This window comes from Pocillopora verrucosa, chromosome 9 (genome assembly GCF_036669915.1).
Source record: "Pocillopora verrucosa isolate sample1 chromosome 9, ASM3666991v2, whole genome shotgun sequence".
NCBI lineage: Eukaryota > Metazoa > Cnidaria > Anthozoa > Scleractinia > Pocilloporidae > Pocillopora > Pocillopora verrucosa.
Genome location: NC_089320.1, coordinates 9,549,693 through 9,561,256, shown reverse-complemented (window position 1 = coordinate 9,561,256; position 11,564 = coordinate 9,549,693). Strand labels below are relative to the sequence as shown.

General features: G+C 36.2%; 3 protein-coding genes across 3 annotated transcripts; 1 reads left to right on the top strand and 2 right to left on the bottom strand.

The window, feature by feature from the left end:
* Positions 1-68: 68 nt before the first annotated feature.
* On the top strand, positions 69-1,346 carry LOC131796907 (ceramide-1-phosphate transfer protein-like). The gene has a single exon (XM_059114526.2). It carries the CDS (start codon positions 191-193, stop codon positions 824-826), a length of 636 nt encoding a protein of 211 aa, XP_058970509.1. The 5' UTR covers positions 69-190; the 3' UTR covers positions 827-1,346.
* Positions 1,347-2,933: 1,587 nt separating this feature from the next.
* LOC131796920 (protein c-ets-2-B-like) lies at positions 2,934-6,712 on the bottom strand. Its single transcript, XM_059114544.2, has 8 exons — positions 6,554-6,712; positions 6,328-6,383; positions 5,828-5,993; positions 5,545-5,685; positions 4,659-4,901; positions 4,389-4,472; positions 4,223-4,300; positions 2,934-4,098 (listed from the first exon to the last, which is right to left on the bottom strand). Exons 2-8 carry the CDS (start codon positions 6,373-6,375, stop codon positions 3,665-3,667), a joined length of 1,194 nt encoding a protein of 397 aa, XP_058970527.1. The 5' UTR covers positions 6,376-6,383; positions 6,554-6,712; the 3' UTR covers positions 2,934-3,664.
* A 2,133-nt stretch (positions 6,713-8,845) lies between these two features.
* Positions 8,846-11,090, bottom strand: LOC131796906 (ubiA prenyltransferase domain-containing protein 1-like). Its single transcript, XM_059114524.2, has one exon. It carries the CDS (start codon positions 11,033-11,035, stop codon positions 10,115-10,117), a length of 921 nt encoding a protein of 306 aa, XP_058970507.1. The 5' UTR covers positions 11,036-11,090; the 3' UTR covers positions 8,846-10,114.
* Between the last annotated feature and the right edge of the window lie 474 nt (positions 11,091-11,564).

Here is an 11,564-nt window from a genome sequence, read left to right as displayed (position 1 = left end):
TTCTCCCCCCTTGATATATGCGCAGTACAGGGGTAAGCTTGTTTTATAGAGATGAAACCGCAGGTATTTAAAATGGCTTATACGCGTCGAAACGGCCTCAGCCGGCGGTATGAAAATAGCTCATAAATAATTTGCGTAGTAACGACAAAGAAGAGATTACCCTACTCAAAGGTCTATAACTTTAATTATTATGACTGAGAGAAAGTTTGAACTCGCCATCGTTCTTGATGCCTTCAAAAAAACACTTCAAGAAGACGGAAGCCTTGTCATGGACGAATACATACGAGGATATGGAGAACTTTGTATATTTTTCGATATGCTTGGGACTGTGTTTGGATTCATTACATCGGATGTGAGAGAAAAAATGGGCATTCTTCAAGATTATCGAAAGTCAAAACACGGAGAGAAGTATGTGTTCATTCAAGCAATGCTTGATTTTGAAATCGAAAATGATTTGACACGGAAAACAACGCACCCTCTGTCAGGATCAAGAACTCTTCTAAGATTGCACCGGGCTCTTGCTTTCACTATGCTCTTCATGAGTAAATTAAGCCAATCAACAGACGACGATTCCTCTTATTACATGGCTAAAGATGCTTATAATGAATCTTTGGCTAACTTCCATCCGTGGATAATTCGAAAGGCGGCATTATGGGCTATGTACACATTGCCGAAAGTCGGAGATTTCATCAAGAAAATTGCACAACCAAACATGGATAAGGGCAAAACCAAGCAGTTATTGAAAGAAGTTTCAGATGCAATGAAACAAGTTTACGATTTTACAGAGGAACTTTACACCAAGCATAATCTGCATGACCTTCCTTAATGGAGAGCAACCAGATTAAAATGTTGCTATAATGGGATTTTTGATATTACTTGTGGTTATTCTCCCTAAAAGTAGCATGTATCTAGTAAATATTTTATGAAAAAACTAATTATCATTTTTTTGGCTCAGATTGCATGTTTTGAAAGAAATTGATTAGTGAATGTTTATCACCTAAAGTATCCAAATGCTCCATGGCACTGTTTACATGCTGAAGGCATCCATAAAGAATTTAAGAACCACAAGTTAGAACAGATTAGAACACTAGAAAAAGCCACTGAGACTTGAATGAGAATACATCTAGCCACCTTTAAGCTTTCCTTTTGCTATTGGCTGTTTTTCAGGACTTATTGGCAAGAAAAGGTGTTCATCAATATTCACAAAGGATTTTGTTTGCATCAAACAAAGTCAAGTGTTCAATTTATTATTTTCAAAATAGAATTCTCCTGTTATCTCCTTGCCAAAATTAATGCATTGTGTTTTCTCCCCCATAAAAGGTCAATTAAAAATATTTGCCTTCAAATTGGATGCCTAAGTTTTGTTTTCTTGTAAGGCCCTTCTTCTTTGCATTTTGTTCTGCACTTGCCACCAACACTCAATGAAAGTTTATAATTATGTTTTTTATGTGCGTAACAGGACAAGTTTTATTTGACAAACTGTTCTGTGATTGTTCAGGTTCAAGAGGTCCATCAGTGTCTGTGGTGGTACCCCTCACTCTTGTCTTTGCTTTAGCTGTCTTTATTCTTGTTTAGTGCCCCGAAGACCCTAAAGCTTGGCAGGCCAGCAACAAGCATGTATTACTGTGACTGCTTTGATTGCACTAATTAGTTTAGATATGGATCTGTTTGGTTAAGGAGATTATATTACTTTCCAAAGCTACTCCCACAGCTTATTAGTTGATAAAATCTAAATAAATCTTGAATTGTACTCAACATTCTAACAAAAACTGCTGTGTAATAAGGGTATATTTGAAATATAAGATACTAATTATAATAATATATTTTTTAGAGCTTTCTGTTCAAATTAGAATTATCAGTATGACAAGTTTCCCTCTTTATGTAGAATTTATAGCCATAAAGTCATTGTGCTGGGCTTTTCATTTTCAAGTTTTGTGCACCCTATACATACTAGATAACTGTGAAGACAAATTTATCTTATTTCTTCTTAGTACAGTGATAAAACTCTAAAACTAACTCCTTGCCAGCGAAAGATGAGGAGCATTGGCTAAACCCATTTTATATGTCTTGAGTGGAAAAGTGGTTTGTATATATAATTTCCTGTTCTAAATTTGGAAGAATTTTTTAAAGGATTTAGTTACATAGTACTGGTAACTTCAGGAGTAATTCATTACTTTGAGAGGAGAATTACACTTCCTCATGAATTTGTTTTGGAAAAGGGCCTTAAGGATTTCTCGATTTCTCCTTGGATTTTTTTTTAATAGTCTGGTTTTCCTCCTAGTTTTTTTGTATTTTATAGTTGGCTTTCAATTGAGCTTTCAAGAAAGTGTCACTGGGAGTATTTAGTAATTCTAACAAAGAAATAGAAGTATGAAATTTTTTAACCTTACTATTTTTCCTATCTGCATTCTACTAAAAAATAAGTGCCATGTGACTTCCATTCTGAAAGTTGTCAGAAGAGAAATTGAAATGTTTTTGTCCCACTCAATTCTAGCCTTCTAAATTTATTGAGACCGCTTCACCTCAGTGTCATCCCAACTGAAAGTTGCTAAAATGAATTTAAATAATCAAAAACAAAGAAATATTTCAAACAAATACAATTATTTATCAATTTTGGACAGAAAACCAAATTATAATTTAATAGCAATCCAACATAGTACTTGAGACAAAATATTCAGATTGATTTCTCTCAGAAAGATTTTAAAGACCTAGCTGAAACCAAGTTTTTGTCAAGCATCTGTTGAGATGAGATATCTCCAAATGTTAAAAACTAGTACCTTGACCATGACTCTAAGAGTTCAACTGTGAGATGATATTCTCAAGTTTCAACCACCATCACATACCTACTGTGACAATGTATTACTACAGCCTGATCACAAAACCATTGCTATGCTGTACAATAATTACATATTCAGATAACTGTCACATTCAAGTACATTTAAGAAGCATTTTATTTCCACCCACTCAATAGCATATTACAGACACTAATTTGTAACAAATAAAGCTACCTGGTAGCAATATAAAGGCAAAAAGTACAGTGCTCACTGGTTCAGTGTAACAATAATTATTTATTACTTTAAATTGTGTATAGAAATAACTTTCAAAGATATGGCAAATATTTTTCAACTTCCTAGAAAACAGACAGATTCATCATTCCTCTTAACACCTGAATGAGCCTTGGATTACGCAGCTCATGTACTAATGTAAATATTGAAATTATGTATTTTTTACAATATTGATGTAACTATAATCATAGCATTTCATGCCAGCATCCACAAGACATCGCAAGACCTTTAAAATGGCAAAGAATAAAAGGAAACAGATTTCCTTTCATTCGTCTAAATATATCTCACACTTACAAATACAATCTTTTTATTTTCACAGAGCACATACAAAGTATGCAGTTTATTGCAAATCTTGCAAAGAAAACCATCCAATCCCTCTGGGCCTTTACCAAATTTGATGTGGCAGAGTGATTGTACAATTTACTTCACAACATTTGCATGGATAAAATCGATACGATTTATAAATCATTGGGCTGACTACCACATAATCTGCTTGATACAAGCTACAAAAAGTGTCACCGCAATAACAATAACTGCAATAACAGTAACACAACTTAACGTTACATAACGTTTTGGGTCTCAACATAAACTGTAAGAATTTAACTATAAAGTACACTAAAGTCAAGATATCCAGCAAGAAAGCTATCTTCAACTGAAGGAGCAACATGTGGTGTATCATTGACTTCAGGTACAGCTTCTCCACACACAGCATCATCCACAATGTCTTCGCATTTAATGGCCATTGGATCATAGCCAAGAATTTTGGGGATATCACACAAGAACCTGTAAACATATCTTTTTCCATGAACCTTCTCAATCACTGAATTGCCATAGTAGTAACGGATACCACGGCTCAGCTTCTCATAGTTCATGGTTGGTTTATTTTTCTTTTTCCCCCACATCCTAGCCACTGTTGAGGGCTGAAGGATCTTGAACTCGTAGTCCTCATCCTGAGTCCACTTGATCAGTTTTGAACATTTAGGATCAGTGACTAACTCCAGTAGGAACTGCCACAGTTGAATTGGTCCATCACCTAAAAGATGGAAAAACACAAGTTCCTACCTTAAAATTGGACAAATTGTGTGATTTCACAAGAAGGAAATAGAGATGAAAAAGAACTAAAAAGGTGTCAAACTTGCAATACTTATTGCACATACCTCGATATTTGACCAGTGGTCTTGGCCCACGCTTTCGTCTCCTCACTGGCTTCGGCACAACAGCTGACACAGTTGATTCTGTTAAAAATTAGAGTTAACAGAGTAAAAATCAAGATATCAATTCACAATACTAAAGATACTCAAAATGAGAATAAAATGATGATACCTTGTTTAATATTGCATGTGACAGCTTCACCATTTACTGATAAGGGTGACTCTGCAGATTGACTCACTCTATCCAGAAAAAAATCTAAAACAAAGTTTACATGCAGAAGAAACAATTCAAATGGTTATCATAACACAAAATATTCTAGAATTCACACCTATGAGTAATACCCTTTAAGAAAACAGGTTTGAATAAAGCAGTCAAGTCACTGGGCTGTTCTTATATGTCCAATAGTGTCTGTATGTTTTGGTGAGGTTTCTTTTCACTAACCATCAATGTTTTCAAGGTCACTTTGAATCCCTTCATCAGCACTGGTGTTTGAACCAGATTCACTGGTAGGTGGGCTGTAGGGAGGGCTGCTGCTAGCAGGTGAATTGTACACTGAATCACCACAAACTTGGAACTTAGCCTCCTCTTTCGAGACGAATGGGACAAAACTGGGTGTATATGGCACAGTGGGTACTTCATCTAGCAGCCCATCAAAGACTGCTGGGTCTGGTAGGTGATCAATATCTGAAAAATGAAAGGAATGTTAAATAAACATGTAATATGATTAGACTTGTGCGAACTTGATATTCCTTTGAACCAGAACTGATCCATGTACCTTCTCCATTCAATGTGTACTGATTTTTAATCAACTGAGTGATGAGAATATAAGAATCAAAACATGAGGAAATTTAGTTTTGAATGGTTAAATATCACAAGTTCATGGCTGAAATTAATAAATTGTGGGAGGTGTAAATAAGATGTGGGGAGAAAAAGATTAAGCAGCAACCGCTTAAAAAATAATCACCTCCTCTTTTAATTTTAGACATGATGCAACACTTCATGATAATGATAGAAAACCAATATGCATCTGTCTTTCCTTTATTCCTTTTATGTCTGAATCATGCTATCAGTTTTTAAGAATGAGAATTTAATAATCGGTCATACTAAAAAGTAAAAAACATAAAATTCAAAAAACAAAGTCAAAATTTTAATAATAAGGCTGAAGATTTTGAAAAACGAAAACAGGAAGTCTTAACGAATTGGACCAGGTGTCAATGAAGGGAGACTCGAAACCAATTAGAATAAGGTCGCCTTGGAAACAAGGAATGACGTTTTCAAAACGGAAAACACAACAATTGCAAACTGAGTAAAAATTAGGTCATAATACCTTTATATCTCTCTGGTTCGGGATTGAAAACAGAGTGGTCTGAAAAGCCACTGGCCGAAATCCCATTGAAAAGAGCATCCACTTCGTCGCCTTGAAGGGCATACAGATCATCCAAGAAGGACTTTTCTTGAGGAAACTCAACTGCAAATTAAAACACAAACAAACTCGAATATTTTCAAGTTATAGACTTTTTCCTCTTTCGATTTTTAAATTAGAACGCAGTAGGCATTCTGAAAACGAACGTTTTAGGTTGATTCAGGACATAAATATAGCGACTTCAAACCTAGTTGCCTCATGGTGTGAATTTTCTGATTTCGACTGATGTGAGGAGCACATATCAAGCGCTCAAATCCAGGTACCGGAGTTGCTTCGGGCACGAGTGGTTGGTTTGCATGAAGAAGATCCTGTGCAAACCGATCCATTTTACAGGTGGTTAGATAGTTGAACCACTAAAAGAAAAAGGAAAATAAAATTCAGACATCGCATTACCAACAGAGAAAACAAAATCGAACCATCTGCTGCGCGAGGGGGATTTCAAAGGAAACAGGAAGTTCTAACCACCTCGCGATAGTGACAAAAATAGCTATTTCTGTCTTTTCACCATATTGCACCAAGAATACCTTTGACGAAATATATATTCTGAATTTTTGTGTGAAACGTTCGAATCGAGGATGATGTCTTTTTTAACGACTTAATTTTTTGGGGCTGAGGAGAGCTTCACCTCGCCGAGCTGAAAGGAAGTTTGAATATATAATTAAGTTGGAAAACAGTCCGTAAACTCACCTCCATTTTATTCAGTAAAGCGCCATCAGAATTGAGAGTTTTAGCCATTTTCAAGACTGTAAAAGAGAAAAAGAGAAAATAAAATCATATATGCAATAACAAGAAAACAAATGCGTCCAGCGCCCTTTGGTATGCTACTTCTCGTCAAAGAGGAAGTCGAAATTTTAATACTGAAAAATAAGAGTAAAAAATATTCAGTTAGGTGTTTTTGAGAAACTCAGCTTACCTTCTCGATTTTAACAAATGAAATACAACTTTCTTCGGTAAAGTTTTAACTGTGTATTGCCAGAAAACCGTACTTTTATGGAGAGATCTCTCGTGTCGACGGCGTACCCCACTTACACAAATAAGAAACTGTTGCACTCTGGCTCCTACCGGTCATATGTATTCTTTGAAAATAAGCTGAAATTTGATTGGCTGTTTGAACTTCTACTCAGTCTTTCCGCGGTCATTACTCACCCAAAAATTGAGAAGCAGCCTGGATTTAAGTAATTGAAGAGTGCGCGTACGTGTTGCCCCCTGAAGCCAGAGTACAGACTTTAATCAATGGAGAGTAATTTTTTTGCTTTTATTTGTGAAGCTATTTTCTGTGAAGGAAATTTTGTCAGTTGTACTCCGTGACCGGTAGTGACCAAAATAGCAGGTTCATTAGCAAACCTTCCTCTGAATGCAAGGCCAAAGAAGAGATCTGCCTCTAGAGGAGATATCCTCTTCAATAATGTTCCCTTTATGACATGAGTACTTTAATGAAAATAAATGTACATGACACAGTTGGGGTGCTTACCGTTATTATTTTTTTAATCCTTCGGTTTTCTGTTTGTCTCATCATCGCTTAAACGCATACTGAAACAAAATAGTGCAGTCCCCCACGTATGCTGAAACATTTGTCGAAATAGTTCTGAGATTTTTTCTTGAAGGTGATTCATCAGAAAAAATAGGCATGGAACAATTTTTCTTAAACTTTCCTTAAATGTTCCTTACCAATATCTGTTTCGAAAAATACAATTTAAAAGATAGGTCACGGTGCTTGTTTAGGAAATATAATGAGACAAACTTACCCCACTCATACCTGTTCTGGCACCAATCACGCGCGTCATTTCATCAGTTCACGGTACATTTTGAGGTTGCTGGAAGCAAGGGTGTTTAAAGTAACATAAAAAACAAAATTGATCGGTAAAAAGAACCGAGCGTATGGAAAAATTTGTTATACAATTTGTGAAAATATCACGCACTTTTAAACTACATCTACTCAAAACGTTCTTCGAGTGGTTGCTTTTAAGGTCATAATTTGCATCAAGGGGGACTGCACCACAGTTTACTGTGGTGCTGTGTCGGTGGGAGAGTATAAAATGACAGGGTAAAGTTGTGTTATCAACTGAGTTAAAAAAGTAAATTGGCTATCCTAAAGAGTTTAAAGGCTGACGTTTCGAGCGTAATCCCTTCGTCAGAGCGATTGGAGGAAATGTGGGTTATGCGGGGGTTTACTTTTCCCATCAATAGCGTTGATCCATTTTCTGCATATAAACCCACAAGCAACTCACAACACCTCCAATCGTTCTGACGAAGGGCTAACGTTCGAAACGTCAGCCTTTTAACTCTTTACGATGGCCAATTTATGTTTTCAAGTCAGTTGGTAACACTGAACAATACCTTATTATATTTATTACCCCCCATAAATCTTCAATGGTGGTTGAAAACTTCTTTGAAGTTGCACAAAAATGTAACCTTATTTTTTCGCCTATGATGGTTTTAATTTGGTGAATGAATAAATTGCAATATTCCTTTTGCTAGTTCTTAGACAAAAGTGAACGTGTTCTCTCTTAAAAATTCAGAATAATTTTGAAAGAAGCTTATAGTGAATCCAATGCTGACAAAATATGTAATAACAATAACAAGAGACTAAAATGGTATTGCAAAAAGATAAGCTTTAAAGGTAACTTATTCTTAAAAACTGATAGCTCAATTTGGATGACTTTTCTTCTCATGTTCTGCAGAGGACATAGATGGAATAGTGGGAAAACAAATTTATTTTGGTTTTATTGTAACTCATAATTTTTTAATTATTTAATGCAGAGAATCAATGAGACTTCTTTCTAACTAACTAGGTAATTGGATTATTTTTACCAGTAGGTTTTCTTGAGCCAGAATCTACGCTTATGGCAAGTTATGAATGTCAAATAGCAATCCACAGCTGAACTGACCACATCGTGAGACAAACAAGTATATTTTTCTTTTGAGGTAGTGAATTGCAACCAAAAGAATCAAAGGAAGAGGTTAAAAACCCAGAAAATTTCATTCGCAACAAACAATTCTTCAATTGAAAGCGTCATCCTAATTTCCTATACTGGTTACAAATTTAAACATTTATTAGTAAAGAATTTCAAGGAAAACAGTGTCAATTTAGTACCTAAAGAAACACTCAGTCTGATCCTATGAAATGTAACTATGGAAAAAGATCAGATTCAATTGTATCACCAATTACTGATAAATACATTTATGGTATTTTTGGTTGAGAGCATGTAGTCAATATACAATGTCAAGTTGATATTTGAACTCAATATCTGCAGCAAACATTGGGTTATCATGTCAAGTCCAAGCCTTCCCCTTTGCCAGATAACTCAGACCTCTGCATTGATAATTCATGATATTATGCTCATCCCCATCAAATAATGATTTATTATCTAGGGTGAGGTTTAATACGATAAAAATACAAAGTCAACTTTTGATGCAATATAACATTTAATTTGTGTTCAAAATGACTTTTTCTTAAATACTATGAAAACCCAGATATCAACAGATTCTTTCTTAGGCTTGGTTGGACCATGGTATCAAGGAATGATAAGAGGTGTGAGTTGTTCAAGACCATGAATTCAAAGCAAAATTTTCCATTCCTTTATGCTTTTTTTTTTACATTTTTTATTGTTGGGTGTAGGTTTATTTTTGTTCTTTTCTAAAACTGGTTTGTTCAGGCAGTGTTAAAAAAACACTTTATGAGGTTGGCCTAATTTACAACTTACAACCAAAGTTAAAAACTTTTTGAAGACTACTCTGTCCACTGATTGATTGAGGCAATTACATGACTATTGAAGAAATGCTACCAGTGGAGTTGCCAGGAACATACCCAATAAACCATTTGCTGGGTTGCAGAATACCTGACCTAATCAATACAAACTTTCAATGCTACTTCCATAACCCTTGCATGCTTACACAAACATTGACTACAGGTCTACAGACTACAATGGGTGCCCCCAAAATTAACATGACTGAGGATCATGGACTGCAGTAACATCAGATTTATAAAGACTAATGGGTTGGTCTTGATCAACGAAAAAATAATAAATTCCAAAGAAAAAGGAATGCCTTAATATAAAACTCAGCAAAATTCTCTCACTCACTCCAATCAAACACTTGACATGTCCATTTTTCTAGCCCTACAAGTAGTAAAAGTGGCCTCCTTACTTCAAGCACAACAGTTAAAATAAATTTTTCACCTGGTAGAACAATTCTTTTGCCTGTTGAATTCCAATTAAGTGATTTAAGGGAGGGGTGATAAGAGGTACCACAGAGGGGAAATTTTACCAACTACCACCTAAAAAAAAAAGCACACTATTATGGTCCTCTAATTGAACAGAGAATTAAAAACAATTCATTGCTGGGGAGTCACAAGCATTCATTCACACAAAACAACAAAAAAACTTCAATCTGAAAAAATAGAACTCCCCCAAAGATTATAATGCTACACAGACTACACAGTCACCATCCAATCCATTTACCAATGTGCTAACCTTTAGCTGGGTAGACTTAGAGGGGCAACTGAACAACTTAAAGTGTACAGTAACCCAAAAATTAAGTTCAATTTAGCAGTTTGTTGAGGAAGCAGAATAAGTTTTCCTTCCCGAAAGCTTCTTTCCAATTTGAAAGCCATTCTCAACGTGATAAGGGGTAAAAGGAAACGTACAGATAAGTTGACTGAGAGCACAGTACATATCATGTATGGAGCAAGCAGGAGGAGGCAATAGAGTACATATGAGAGCTGCTGGCCAAGAATGATAGCCAACGTTACTGCACCGGCTTTTTTGTCAGTCTCCATATCTCGCGTGTTGTTGCTGTGAAGAATAGCTTCCGTGCTCAAAGCCACAGGAATGGCAAAGACCAGCGGAAACAACGCCACATTACCACATTGAGTCAGGTAAGAAAAAAGGACGGCCAAAGGACCAAACGTGATAACAATAACAATATCACCGACACCGTAATATTTTAGCCCAACACCACCAGTGTATAAAAACGAGCCAGATAGTCCTCCGAAGAACAAGAACGACAAATGTTCCATTTTCGCTGATGATAATCCAACCAAGGACACAAGGGCAAGGGTGGCGAGGCCATAGGAAAGAACGCCCAGATTGACAACCTCTTTAGGCGTTAAAAGGTGGTCAACTAGAGTACGATCGTCTGATACTTTGCTATCAATTCCTTTCATGTAGTCGTAATACGTGTTTACCAGATTGCCGGCCGCGTGGACTCCAAGAACAGCTATCATTGTCAATACGAGCAACGAGACACTGAAAAGACCAGTCGCCCTCCAACACAAAACGGCCCCTAAAACCACCGGAATAAATGACGCTGAGAAGGACCATGGCCGCAAAGCTAACAAGTAGACAGATAATTTAAAGGCTCTCGTCGACTTTTTCTGTTCTTGTGTACCATTCATAACAATTCAAGTACTTAGAGTCAATAGACTGCGCGTACAACGATTCTACCTGAGATTCTTCATGTACGGAGCACATTTAGTCCCCTGAGCCGCGAACTTTTGGCCAGGCCTCCTCGCACCTCATTGATATTGGTAACAGTAGGACGTGAACTCTTCTATTTTCAATTCTGTTCCTTCACTTTCGTCGGGTTAAAATCTTAGCACTGGAGAAGAGGTGGATCTTGAGGGACGAGTCTTAAGTCCTCACAATTTTTTTTATCTTGGCCCTTTAACTCCCATAAGTGACCAAGACATAATTTCTCCTTACGATATCAAGACAATATCAAGCGGGCAAATTGATGAGAATAAAGAAAAATATAAGCTAGAGGATTATTAGCTGATCCAATACCAAATTCTCAAAACTAACATCACAAGAACTGTATGGCAGACAGTAAGGAGAGTTGCTAAAGAGATATTGGGAGTTAAAGGGTTAAGGGCCCTGAGGATACTCAATTTTCCCGCCCACTTTACAACAATAATTGTTCTTTTT